Raw genomic sequence first — 14,442 nt, 5'->3', positions numbered from 1 at the left:
GTCAGTTTTGACTGCTTATCCTGCTTACTACAGCTTATCCTGCTATCCTGCAGCAAACATTTATTTTTCTTGCCCATGGGTGTGTAGGTTGGCCAAGATGGGTCTCATCTTCAAAATACAGTCAGGTTAAGGTGTGTTCCACGTGTAACAACAGCAGTAGGTTTACTAGGGAGAAATTTCTAATTGGCGTTCCTTGACTGTAATTCACTGACATGGTTTGTTTGCCCTGCCTAGTGTTTTGAAAGGCAAGATAACCAGGCCTCTGTCCTAATACAGGAGTTTAGCGTTGTGGTTGATTGGGTCATTGTTCCTAATTCTTCACTCACTTCCAGCTTTAGAAATAAACGTCTTTCTCCATAAAGGTTTCAAAGAATCTTTTATATGGCACATGTTATATGATTGTTAAATGAATGATTATTCCCTTGATATTGTTTGATGTTTTTTTTAACTGTGAGGCTTGGGGTACTTGTCATTTCCATGTCCTCTTGTGTTCCCCACCCTTCTTCTTTTTTTGTCTCTTGCCATGTATTTGAAAGACAGCAGTTGTTAATATGAAATAAGAGGGAGTGATGGAGAAAATCCAAGGTATAAAATCTTCCACGTGTTGTAAAGTGATTTAAGATTAAGGTTTTTTAGGGAAGGCAAAGTGCTATCTAGCCATTCTGAAATTGTCTGAGATTTTGTTTGCTTGTTTTAGGATTTTAAGAATTAGTTATTTATAAAATGAATTCTGTAGGTCTGAAGGTCTAATCATATTTCTACATAATTGTAGAGCAAATGGAGACAAATGATGGGTGAGGGGTGTCATTAAAAAAAATGATACAAAATTTTCACAAGCTCTTTTCCCAGATCAGAACCAGGCAGTCCTTAAATTTTCTTGGATGAAGTATTGGCTTGGTGGATGGCCCATCCTGTTGCCTCCACCTTGAATGAGAGGAGAGTTAACTTGGTTTTAGGTCCTAATGGGTCCAGGTTTCACAATCATCTCAATCATTCAGTTTCACTAAAGATTAAAATGACTAGGCTTCATTTTTACTTCAGAACAATTAGACTTTCTTTCTTGAGATTAATTCTCTTCCTTTTTTTTTTTTTTAAATTCTTTCTTCTTTAAACTAATTATTAATATCTGCTTTCTTGTTGTTAATAGTCGAGTGATCTTTACCACTGGTTATTTCCTTCAGTTCTTTTATTTCTCAGGCGGGGTTGAGGCTCACAATCTAAACTCTATGAAGCTGATTGTATTTTACTGGTGTCTTCAGTGTGTAAGTGGTGTATTCACTGAGTTTCCAAGAAGCAACTAACTGAGACTTTCTGGTTTGGCATGTTCTCTCTTTCTAACCGCCATTGGAGCTGAACCTGGGAACTGAACACAACTTGAAATTTTGTGGTTTGGCTGGTAGAATTCAGAGCTAAACTATCTGAAGCTAAAAATTATTAATGTTGAAATGTTTTAACCCACTAAGTAAACCTGAAAAAATAATGAAATTTAACTCCAGTCAGCCCATCAGAATTGCATACAGCATACATTTTTTTGAGTCTAGGAAGAGAGTGAAAAATATATGAAGAGGATCTGAGATTGCTGAAGAAATAGAAATTAGTTATGATAGCTTAAAATAATGTAATTATCGAACTTTAAATGCAAAATAAAAACAAAACAAACCCAGAATTCTTATAAAGTTATTCACATAATATTCTACTTTTCCCAAGACTATACTGAATAGTACCTGAAAATAATGAAGTAGGAAAAAAAATGCCAGTTATACTTGTTTAACTTTTCAGATTTTTTTACATGTTTTCTTTAAAGATGGAACAATAAGAGAATACCTTACATTTTCTTGGGACTTGATATGTTACTTAATGTTTTCATATGTATCATTTTAATTAAAATGGTGGCTTGTTTTACCTTTCCACTAAAAATCACAAAGCGTTTAATGGATATAAGCTCATTAAATCTCAGACCCTGTCTAAAACCTGGTGTGTACATAGTACGTATAGAAAGGCCGCTCTCTGTTCCTCCCATTAGTTAGCATCCTGAAGAGTAACGATTTTTCATTTTCTAGATCCACTTTCAACTTTTACGGACCAAAGCTACCTTTCCTCTGATTTATGATGATTAACTTGATCCATGCTGTCTTTGATAATGATAAAAGGTCTGTGAAGAGTGTTTGGGGCTCTTTAAAATTAGCAGTTTCCAAAGCGGAGTATGTAAGATGGTCCATTAGGTTGTGGGAAAATTTTTTTGAACTTTTATTGGTATTTCAACCTAAAAAATGAAGTAAACCTTAATTAGGTTTAACATATAGATGGACACTGGCATCTTCACTTCGTCTGTATGTCAGACTGTCATGTGTCAGTGACACAGAAGATCGACAGAAGCACCTTGCTTCATCTTCCCAGCATACTGGGATGAATTGTACATGTACCTAGTTAGGTGGATTTTGTTTTTAACTAAGCCAAATCTCACAAAACAGACAAACGGCATAAAAAGATTCCTGCAAAGAAACTGTATATTGGAGACCATACTAGTAATGTGGTAGCAGTGAACCACATGCACAAACAAGTCAGAGCTAATGAATTTCCCCTGACTAATGAAGTAAAAGTCAATGACAGGCTGATTCCATTTGAGAATACACCCCAAAAATTTTGAAATTCTGAAGATAATTTGATATACCAAATTATATCCATTATCATTTATTAATGAAACTTTTGTTTTTGTTTTTTTGTCCCTTGAAATACTGAGTAATGGTAGTAGGAAGCCATCAAAATTAAGAAACACACAGGATAGTGGTGCCTGGGTAGCTCTGTTGGTTAAGCACCCGATTCTTGATTTTTGGCTTAGGTCATGATCTCAGGGTGGTGGGATTGAGCCCTGAGTTTAGTTCCCTGCTTGGTGGGGAATCTGTTTGAGATTCTCTCTCTCTCTCTCTCTTTCTCTCTCTCTCTGCCCTTCACCCCTACTCAGGCTTTCTCCCTCTCAAATAAATCTTAAAAAAAAAATCTGTCAACTAATAAGATATGAGGGGCACCTTGGGAGCTTAGTCAGTTAAGCATCTGCCTTTGGCTCAGGTCATGATCTTGGGATTGAGCCCTGAGTGGGGCTCCCTGCTCAGCGGGGAGTCTGCTCCCTCTCCTGTCCCTGCTCCCCCACCCCCACCCCCACTTATGTACACACACACACTCTCTCTCTCAAATAAATAAACAAAATCTTAAAAAATAAGATATGAAACTATTTTTAAATGCTTATTTAAAAATTTTTAATCCCTATCTTATCTTAAAAAATAAGATATGAAATTATTTTTAAATGCTTATTTAAAATTTTTAATCCCTATCTATGTGTACTTTATATTATCTATAATGTATTAGTAAAATAGTGTGTATATAATAAACATGCATACATTGGAAGACCATACTAAATTTTGTCTGTTTTTGGTTGGTCTGACTATGTAATCAAAAATTTTGGAGACCCCTTTTCTTTCTTTTTTTTTTTTTTAAACCACAAAAGGGATATTTATTTACAGTATCAGATCCAAAACAAGAAGGCAAAGTATCCCCACACTGGACCTTAGCTGGGAACATGCACTATCAGCAACTCAAATATTTTGTTGCTCTGTTCATACCTAGGAATGACCATGAGAGTGAGTTGAGTATTGATTTTGGGGGTTATAAAAATTTTTTTTAGTGAGTAGGAGAATCCCCAAACATGGGAGTCATGGACAGTGAGGTCCTTTAATCTGGCTTGCATTACCCATAAATTAAAAAAAAAAAAGACTCTATTTGTCTAGGTTATTTAAATTTGAGGTTCATATTTGTAATGTGAGACTTTGTAATGTGGTGGATAAGTATAATTAATATTCAAGCCCTATTACTGATTCTCTAAGTGACCTTGTGGAGACCCCTTTTCATTGATTACTCATGATCTGGCAAACTGTTATTGGTAACAACAATTTATTCTGAAAGTCTAAATCACTGTGTAGAGATTATAATAAATCAGCATGTAGTTTGTAACTTGTGAGCTTTTGTTTTTTAATGTTGAGCCTTGATAAATGAAAGTTAGCTTCAGTCTAAATTTTAAGACTGTAGCTCTCAAAAGTATACAGCAGCATAAGCATCACCTGGGAATTTATTAGAAATGTAAATTCTTAGGCTACATCCCGGATCTATGGAACCAGAGATGCTGGTTAATAAGCTTGCCAGGGAATTCCAATGCTCACTTAAGTTTGAGAACCACTGGTGTAAATGATGTAGACTCATTGATCATCCCTTATTTCTTCCTACTTGGTATATCTGAGACTGTTTATTCAAATATTTATAATCTTAGTCTTAGCTCAGACTTTCTCATCTCTCCCTGAGATTTTTTTTTTGCTCTTCCTTCCCTCTTGTTCTTTTCCCTTCCTTTGTGAAAAATGTGTGTTAAAGTCATTAGTGTTATTTTCACAAAAGGGGGAGTGTTTTGATTCCTAAAATTTGGATGTCACCACCAATGTGATAAATAGCATGTGTTTTAAAGGGGGTATTTTTTTAACATTTTCAAATTAATTTTTATTAACTACCTCTAGTTGGATTTGAATATGCATGTATATAATTTTCTATTTTTTCTCATCTCTAGCTTCCTGATTTCAAATTTTATAATTTCAGATGGCTTTCCACCAACTAAAATTTCAAAACATACTTCAATGTATGAATCATCTAGATTCAACAATTGTTGAATTTTGTTATATTTGCTTAATCTCTCTCTGTATACACACGCATGTGTGTGCACATGCCTTTTTTATTTTTGCTGAAGCATTTGGAAATAAATTGTATACATCAGTGTTCTTCACCTCTAAATTCTTTACTGTTCACAATAAAGATCAAAGTAGCTTTTTAGGGGACTGGTACAAAATTGTTCTTTTAAAAGGCCAATACATAAGAATGCTAAACCAATTAATAGAGCCTCTTAAATGTTTTCAAGTTCCTTCTATAAATGTCTTAATGAGGAAAAGATATAGAACTCCCAGTTCTGAATGTATAAATGCACCCTCCAGCCTCTCTCAACCAAAGCTTTTCATCTGAACTGCAGAACATAAAGCATGGTTTGAGTGACTATTTTCTCATTTTTCCCAAGGATGGTATCAAACTAGTACCAACACAGACACATAAGGGAGAAGTTAATTCCTTACATACAATAGATGTATTAGAATGTTTGAAGAACATTCTAAGGAATATTAAGAAACATTAAGGAACTCCAGGAGCCCAGATTAGTGGGACTGTGCAAGTGGCAAGTTCTTAAGAGAATTTTGCTTTGACTAGCTTGTGATGTTTATATAAATAACTTAAAATTTTTTTTTTTTTTAAGATTACAGGCCCACCAGGTTGTGGAAAAACTCAGTTTTGTATAATGATGAGCATTTTGGCCACATTACCTACCAACATGGGAGGATTAGAAGGAGATGTTGTGTACATCGACACAGAGTCAGCATTTAGTGCTGAAAGGTGGGAAATTTTATTCTTTTCTATTGTAATGTTTAATTTTGTAACTTATAGCATGTAACATTTTCAAACAGGTTAACATTTACCTTTCCTTTGTGAGAATGCAGAATGCTAGATACTGTTTTAAATGAATTTTCCTTTTAAAATTAACACAGGAAGCAGTTTCTTTTTGTCTTTTCTATCGCTTTGTCATTGGTTTAAGGGAGGTTCCTGGATAAGCTCCATTTCAGGAAGTCAGGAAGAAAGAAGTTTAAGAAACAGAAAGGGATGTAAGTGGAAATGGGGAAGAGGGAAAATTAATAAAAAAGAAAAAAGGTAAGGTGCTATGTAACTAATTTCTAGTTGGAAGTAAAATATTAGTGAATGGAATAGTTGCAAATTTCAAAATATATTTTGATTGAGAGTATTTCACTTCAGTCTCTGCAATAGTATGGTAAGAAACACACTGATGGTAAGTGTACCTATCCTTGGAAAGGAAAGATTTCCTTAGTTTGGCTGGGACCTTTAACATTGTATGAAAGGGATTTGGTTATTTGGGTAATTTTGTACACCTGAAAATAAGTTTGCCCTTCTTCAACCTTCCCCCCCAACCCCCCTCCCCAGTTCTGATTGACTTTCATGAGCATAGTACTTATAGGTCTGGAGAATGATTCAATTCTGTTCTTTTAGTCAAGGTGTAGTATAGGTATAGTCCTTTGAGTCTTTCTTTAACTCTGTCATTATGAATCACATTTCTCTCTTATTTTTCTCTAAGGATACTAGTTAGATCAAAGTGTATTCCTTGACCAGATAAGTTCCAAATGAATTGTTTTGCATAGGGCTTATTTGCTTTGTTCTGTGTTGCTTGGTTATCTATTCTAAATATATGCCACTGGTTTGTCAGCTTTGTGAATTTGTGTTATATCTTTATCTTCAAAGCCAAATCTAGTGACTGACACATATTAACTGCTCAGAAAATGTTTGATGAATGAATTGACAGGTGTTACTCTCAACTGTGAAATCCAGATACCATTTCCTATTAAAAGGAATGAGAATTCTTGGAGAAATGGCTGCTTCCAGCACTAGAGCGGGAAATTTTTAAGTTGAGTCTGAAACATCATTATCAGATACCAAGGAAGCTCTCAAAGACTACTTTGTACTTAGGGGTCAACCTGAACAGGCTCTCGTGGCCAAAGATGGGACAAATTGACCACCAATAAGAATGACAGTAGGTTAAAACCCATAAAATATGTTTAAATTCATGAATTTATATAAGGAAATGAACAGCAGCTAATTGATTAGTATTGAAAAAAATTTATTTTTATTTTTATTTTTATTTTTTTATTTTTTTTATTTATGATAGTCACACAGAGAGAGAGAGAGGCAGAGACACAGGCAGAGGGAGAAGCAGGCTCCATGCACCGGGAGCCCGATGTGGGATTCGATCCTGGGTCTCCAGGATCGCGCCCTGGGCCAAAGGCAGGCGCCAAACCGCTGTGCCACCCAGGGATCCCAGTATTGAAAATTTTGGAGAAGCAACTCATTATTTTGAAAATGAGTTTTAAAAAAAGGAAATTGGGGGATCCCTGGGTGGCTCAGTGGTTTAGCACCTGCCTTTGGCCCAGGGCGTGATCCTGGAGTCCCAGGATCGAGTCCCATGATCGAGTCCCACATCGGGCTCCCTGCATGGAGCCTGCTTCTCCCTCTGCCTGTGTCTCTGCCTCTCTCTCTCTCTCTATGTCTATCATAAATAAATAAATAAATAAATCTTAGAAAAAAAAAGGAAATCAAACATCTATTCTTTTTCTATATGAACTGTATTACTAAATAGCAAATAGGTCTTTTTAGAGGAGTATTCCAGTAATAAAGGAAGAAGGAATGATAGAATGTTACCGAATTACAAACCTTAAGGATCTAACAGATCTAGACATTGAATATTGTGATATAATGAGAAATCCATATTTTGTCTTTGTCCTGATTCTTGGCCACAGATCTTCTAAAACCTTTGGAATTTCCTGAGTAATAGAGGTGCCAGGAGTATCATTTGTTATTCATCATCAGCCCCTTTCAACCTAATCTTAGTTTATGCTAATGAGATGACTCTTGGTGGGCCCCTGGATGGCTTCAGATGGGAGCTGGTTGCAGATCATGATGTTATAATAAGATTATAGGATTGGAACTTTCAGCTCCACCCATCCCCCTCCCCCCAACCTCTGTGGAAGAGAAAGAGACTGGTAACTGGTTAATTGCCAGTGGCTGATGCTTTAATCAATAATGCTTATGTAATGGAGTCTCTACAAAAATCTCTGAATGATAGGGTTTGGAGAGCTTCTGGGTTGGTAAAACACATCAAGGTGCTGAGAGGGTGGTGTGCTTTGGAGCCCTCTCCCATTTTTTTTTTTTTAAGATTTTATTTATTTATTCATAAGAGACACACAGAGAGAGGCAGAGATAACAGCCAGAGGGAGGGACAGGCTCTCTACAGGGAGCTTGATGCAGAACTCGGTCCCAGGACCCGGGGATCACTACCTGAGCCAAAGGCAGATGCTCAACCACCAAGCCACCCAGGTGCCCAGAGCCCTCCCCCATCTTTTCCTGAGTTGTATCTTTTATTCTTTGTAATAACTTGGTAATAGTAAGTAAAGTGCCTTACTGAGATCTGTGCACCATTTTAGTGAAATTATTGAATTTGAAGAGGGGTGTGTGGGAACTCCTGATTTGTAGTTGCTCAGTTGGTCAAAAGTAGTAGTAGTAGTAGTAGTAGTAGTAGTAGTAGTAGTAGTCCCAGAGTTCCAAAACTTGTGATTAATGTCCCAAGTTAGGAGGGCAGTCTTGTGGGTCTGAGCCCTTAAACTGTGGGGTCTGAGCTAATTCCTGGTAGTTAAGTGTCAGATACACAGTTGGTGTATATAAGGAATTAAACAATTGCATGGTATGGAAAACCCAAACATTTGCTGTCAGAAGTGTGGTGAGTAAAAACAGTTCATAAACATAAAAGGCTACTAGCATCACAAAAAAGAAAACTAGTCATTGTGGTACCTCCTGATATAAGAATAGTCAAGTCTGAATGTGATCACGCTTTCAGATCCAACTACCAGTTTACAACATATACAGAGAAGAGACGAATATGTAAAACCACACCAGCAATATCCAAACTGGGAAATGACAGAATAAATGATTGTTGGAGTTGGAGGAGGAACTTTTGGATTAAAAGAGATTTGAAAGTTATTTCTGCCTTCATCACCTTATACCTTGCCTACATTACCTGTATACCTTAAACTTACACAATGTTATATGCCAATTATATCTCAATAAAACTGGGGAAAAAAGATATATTGGTCAAATGCAATGTGATGAACTTACATGGATCTTAAATAAATCATTAAAAAGAACAGAAGCATAAACATATGAAGCCACTGAAAGTCTGAACACTGAAATATATTTGATGCTAACATTATTAAAGACATTCGTTTACTGAGGTTGGCCAAATGAAAGGTACTCTTTAAAATGTCAATGACTAACCTTCAACTAACAAGCCAAAAACAATTTGGAAATGAGGAGGTAAAATTTTAGTTCCTTTAATGGAATTATGTTTCTTCCTTTTTTTTTTTTTTTTTAAGATGTTATTTTTAAGTAATCTCTACACTCAATGTGGGGCTTGAACTCAACAACCCCAAGATCAAGGGTTGCATGCTCTACTGACTAAGCCAGCCATGTGCCCCTGGAATTACATTTCATAATTCACAAGGAGCCTTTATGAAGGTCATTGGAGGATAGGGGTTGAAATTTATATTGTTTTTACTTTTCTAGTCTGTTCTCCACAGGCTGAAAGAGTGTAGTCATCTGGTTGCCACATGGATTGCATTCTGAGGTGTGGTGATAGGGTCAGGTGGAATAAAAAATACCAGTTCTCTTTTGACAAACTGCCCTTTGGAGAGTTTCTCATGGTGGGTCAGAGAATGGAGCTGGGTCTGTACTGTGGGGTCACATTTCATTTGTGCTATTACAGGACTACTTGACCCCTATTTGTATTTTTTTGGGGAAGATTAATCAGTTAGGAAAGCTTTTTGCTGCAAGTTAACTGAATACCCACAGAATAGTGAGTTGGTGGTCGTGGGCACTGATTCTGCCACTCAGTGATGATAGGGAGACTTAGGGCTGGTGTATTTTTAGGCATCTTGTCCAGTCAGTAGGAAAGGAGAGGACTAGCTATATGTTTTATTAGGAAAATATGTTTTTCCCAGAATGTCTCTTGCCCTCTTTTGGATTCCTTTTCATCCTCTGGAATTGTCCTGCAGATTTCTCACTGGACCACCCCTATATACAGGGTAGGGTGGGGAAAGGAGGGGAAAAGATTGTTATAATAAGCATGATGAGTTTCCTGGGGCTGGTTAACATTGTTGCCTGGATAAAATTGGAGTTCTCATGGTAAAAAAGAAAAAAGAAGTGGGAATGGATATTTGTAGGTAATTAATAGTGTCTGTCACCACTGGGACTGTTTCTGGACTTAGAGAAGAGGTAAAAGCATGAAAATATGAGACTCAAATATGTCTTAGCTTTATGTATGCCTCTGTATGTAGCAGTGTCTTCATTTTGTGCCTATAAGCAAGCTATCAGATCAGCAGAAATGAGAACGTGAATTGAAGGATTATTCTGAGGAAGGTTGAAGGATTTGTATAAAGAAGTGCCTTAGTAGCTCAGTTGGTTAAGTGTCTGACTCTTGATTTTGGCTTAGGTCATGATTTCAGGGTTGTGAGATAGCCCTACATCGAGCTCCATGCTGGGCATGGATCTTGGTTAAGATTCTCTCTCTCCCTGTAGCTCTCTTCACCCCCCACCCCTCTCCTTGTCTCTCTCTGAAGAAAAAAAACCAACCCAATTTGCATATAGAGAATTTAATGTAAATGATAAAAAGTAGAAAATAATTTTAACTTTTAAATAATAAATTGCTAGATACCTTTTTATGAAGGAGGAAAGAAAAAATAAAGGAGTAAATAAAAATTGCTTAAGTTTAAAATGCATTTTGAAAAAAGAAAACCTTATAGATGATGTATTAAAAGCACTTTGGAAAGATTAGTTATGTATATATTTTTAAAGATTATTTCAGAGAGAGAGAGCATGCACATGCACAATGGGGAAGGGCAGAGGGAAAGGGAGAGAGAGAGTCCCAAGCAGATTCTATGCTGGAGCCTGCTGTGGTGGGGCTCTATTTCACCATCCTGAGACCATGACCTGAGCTGAAAGAAACCAAAAGTCGGTCATTCAACTAACTGTGCCGCTCAGGCATCCCAATTAGGTATATGTTTTAAGGAGTTTATTTTTGGGATGTCTGGGTGGCTCAGCTGTTGAGTGTCTGCCTTTGGCTCAGGGCATGATCCCGGAGTTCTGGGATCAAGTCCCACATCAGGCTCCTGCATGGAGCCTGCTTCTCCCTCTGCCTTTGTCTCTGCCTCTTTCTCTCTCTGTGTCTCTCATGAATAAATAAAATCTTAAAAAAAAAAAAGTTTATTTTTACATATCTTTGAGAAGATAATCTAAAATAGTATGTTAAGGGACACCTGGGTGACTCAGTGGTTGAGCATTTGCCTTTGGCTCAGGGCGTGATCCTGGGGTTCTGGGATCGAGTCCCACACCAGGTTCCTTATAAGGAGCCTGCTTCTCCCTCTGCCTATGTCTCTGCCTCTCTCTGTGTTTCTCATGAATAAATAAATATAATATTAAAAAAATAAAATAGTATATGTTAAGTGTGTTCACCACAGATTGAAATTATATCTCCAAACTTATTAATAATTACATAATAGTAGAATCTAGTGCTAAGGTATTCAGGGACTACCTCGGCAAGAGGGGATTGATAAGTAAGTAGAGTTCTGGGTCTCCCTTCTCATTGATTCAGAAGAGTCTGCTTAAGATCTGATATAGTTATAGGTACTCTATGCTTACATACATTGAGAATATGGATAAATAGATTAATCTAGTGATTGTACAGAAATTTTGGCAACCATGAGAATTCTAGTATATGTGAATTGAGTGACTACTGTATTATCCGTTTTGGAGGTAATTAGGAAAGGATGGAACCAGAGGTTAAGAATAAAAAAGGAAGGATGGTAAATAGTAATAGATGTTTTCAAAATACAATTTTGGGGGCAGCCCCGGTGGCGCAGCTGTTTGGCACCGCCTACAGCCCCGGGTGTGATCCTGGAGACCCGGGATCGAGTCCCACGTCGAGCTCCCTGCATGGAGCCTGCTTCTCCCTCTGCCTGTGTCTCTGCCTGTCTCTCTCTCTCTGAATGAATAAATAAATAAATATTTTTAAAAAGTACAATTTTGGGAGAAATAAAATGGATAAAAGAAGGTAAAACTAGGTCTTAGAACTGCAAGTGGGTATGTGTATGAGGCAAACTGAAGGATGAAATAAGAGATGGGGTCTGAGACTCTGGAAGGTGTGGACCTGGGGAAGTGGAATATCAGTTTGGGAATTTAGGAGATGGAAGTGGGCAGTCCTGAGTTGTCATGAAATCAGAATAGTTCTGAAAACTAGGAAGAAATGTAGTTCAACAGGAGAGGAAGACATTAAATAATCACGAATGTGTAGAATTGTAACTATTATAAGTCCATGCACAAAGGAGAGGTGTATGTTGTATTGATACTATGTGGAAGCAGTGGTCAAGCTTAGATCTGAAGAGCTGCCTGTCACCTCTCAAGGTTTTAAGTATCCCATAGCTAGTGCCCTCCAATTCCCACCAGACTATTTAGAATGTCACTTTTTCTGAATAAATATATCAGGAGAGAGGCATATAATGTTAGTGGCTCTCCATGACTTTGGCTCATTAGAAAGATAATTACCAGTGTGGCCTTAAGACCATTTACTTATATATTTGTTGACATGAATCCAGGATCTGTGACCCAGGGGCAAACAATAGTGGGGAGAGAGAGACACTTTTTGAGATGGTTTCTTAAGTCTGGGTAGGTTTCACTTGAGTCTAATTTCAGCTACTTAGCATTTGTGAATCTAGGTGAATTAGTGGGGAGATCTTGAAGAGGTTCTAAGATAGAGAATGAAATTAGTCATAAGTACTTATTAAAACAAAACTTTGGAATTTTCTGAAAGCTGTAAAGGACTAATAGATTCACGTTGTATTTATATCACAGTGCTGAACAAATCCATACTGAATTAATGAACAGGAAAATACATATGTACAAGCAGCTTTGAGGAACCATAAACTTCTATTTCAGCACATTTATGATGCTATATTTCAACTAGAATTTTGGAAAACTTTTTTTTTTTTTTTTTTACATTAAGCATGTGTTTTCTTTCAAGTTGTCATGTGGTCACTAATGTAAAGCATTTAACTTTCCTTTTATACAAGAGCTGTGAAGTAACAGGGGGAACTAATAACAAAAACCTGGAACGGATCCAGTTTTTTCCACTTCAGTGAATGGTAATTCCATTCCTCCAGATTCTCATCCAATTAGTCAAGAAATCCCTTCAGCTCTTCTTTTGAACTCTACCTTAAGTTCACTTCTAATCAGCTGAGCTCTTCTCCAGGTGAAGTCACCATCATCTCTTATCTGGACTACTGTACTAGCTGGTCTTGCTTTCACCCATGTCCCATGTACAGCCTCTTTTCCATTTTGGTAGAGTGATTCTTTTAAAAAAAAAAAAAGAAAGAAAGAAAAAGAAGTCAGATCATGTCAGTTCGGCTTTCAGGTTTCTTATTTTACTAAATAATATCTAAATAAAACACCATAGACCTAAGGATCTTATGTGACCTTGGCCCCTGGCTAGCACTCTGACCTCATTTCCTCTTATTCTCCCTCTTGTTTCCTGTGTTCTAGCTATGTTGGCATCCTTGTTTATTCCTTGATCACTCCAGGCACCCCAAGCCCTTGTTATATATAATTCTCTTTTCCTATACAATATTCCATTGGATATCCCATGGTTCATTTTCTCATCTCCCTTAAACCATTGCTTCAGTTCACCTTATTAAAGAGACTTTCCCAGGCCACTTTACATAAAATAGTATGTCTATCTGTCACAGTCTGTTCCCTCATTCTGGCTCATTTTTCTTGAGAGCACTTAATACCTGATATATAGTATATATTTATTTGTGCCTCTCAGTAGACTGTAAGTTCCACAAGGGCAGCTTTTTTGTTTTTGTTGTTGTTTTTCAGTGTCACCTAGAATCGTGCCTGGTATTTAGTAGATCCTCAATAAATGTGTGTTTTGTTTTGGGTTTTTTTTTTTTTTGAGATTTTATTTATTTATTTGAGAGAGAGACAGAGGGTGAGTGAGAGGGAGAATCTGAAGCAAACTGCACTGAGCACAAAGCCCAACGCAGGGCTTAATCCCACAACCTTGAGATCATGACCCAAGCAACCAAGAGTCAGACGCCTAACCAACTGAGCCACCCAGGCGCCCTTCACTAAATGTTTCAAATGAAGGAATCTTAAGTGCATACTTGAATACTTTTTATTGAAAAAGATGTCCGCTAGATGGCATTGCTTTCAAACTTTCTGTAGTAAATGTCTGGGAGCAAAAGATAGGATCTTTTCTGTTGTTCCTCTAACCAAGAAAGATACTTGTGATGAAGATTGTCACAATAAATTGCTATAATTAATATGAGGCATATAGATACTACATTTGTATTTGGTTTTTGATTTCTGTATTTTTTAGATATCTTTTCTAAAATAAAAAAATATTTAGAAAACCTGATTATAGAAAATTATAGTGTATTGATATATAAATAACCATTTGATAGAGTTATTTAGCATGGTAACTGTGAGTAAAGTCACTTTGTGTCCATACATTGACCACCTTCCTTCTGAGGGGCCTTAATGGAATGAGAGAGCCTTTTACCACTCAAGGCACCAGCTGAAATTCAGCCTAGTGTTGAAAGCAGAAAATTATTATTGTCTGTCAGCTATTCAGTTGTTGTTGCCAATGAGTTAGGTACTCACTGACTGAGATAAGTACTCAGTACCTAATCAACTGAG

General features: G+C 36.9%; 1 protein-coding gene across 3 annotated transcripts in view; it reads left to right on the top strand.

Moving 5' to 3' along the window:
• Positions 1–14,442, top strand: part of RAD51B (RAD51 paralog B) — a 735,346-nt gene that overhangs the window by 18,267 nt on the left and 702,637 nt on the right. For all 3 annotated transcript variants that reach the window (XM_041758398.1, XM_041758400.1, XM_041758399.1), the window contains exon 5: positions 5,336–5,472. In XM_041758398.1, coding sequence (XP_041614332.1) covers positions 5,336–5,472 — 137 coding nt within the window. The remainder of the gene's footprint in view (positions 1–5,335; positions 5,473–14,442) is intronic.

Source organism: Vulpes lagopus, chromosome 6 (assembly GCF_018345385.1).
Source record: "Vulpes lagopus strain Blue_001 chromosome 6, ASM1834538v1, whole genome shotgun sequence".
Taxonomy (NCBI): Eukaryota; Metazoa; Chordata; class Mammalia; order Carnivora; family Canidae; genus Vulpes; species Vulpes lagopus.
The sequence above is the reverse complement of the archived record's forward strand: the minus strand, read 5'-3'. Positions and strand labels throughout refer to the sequence as shown.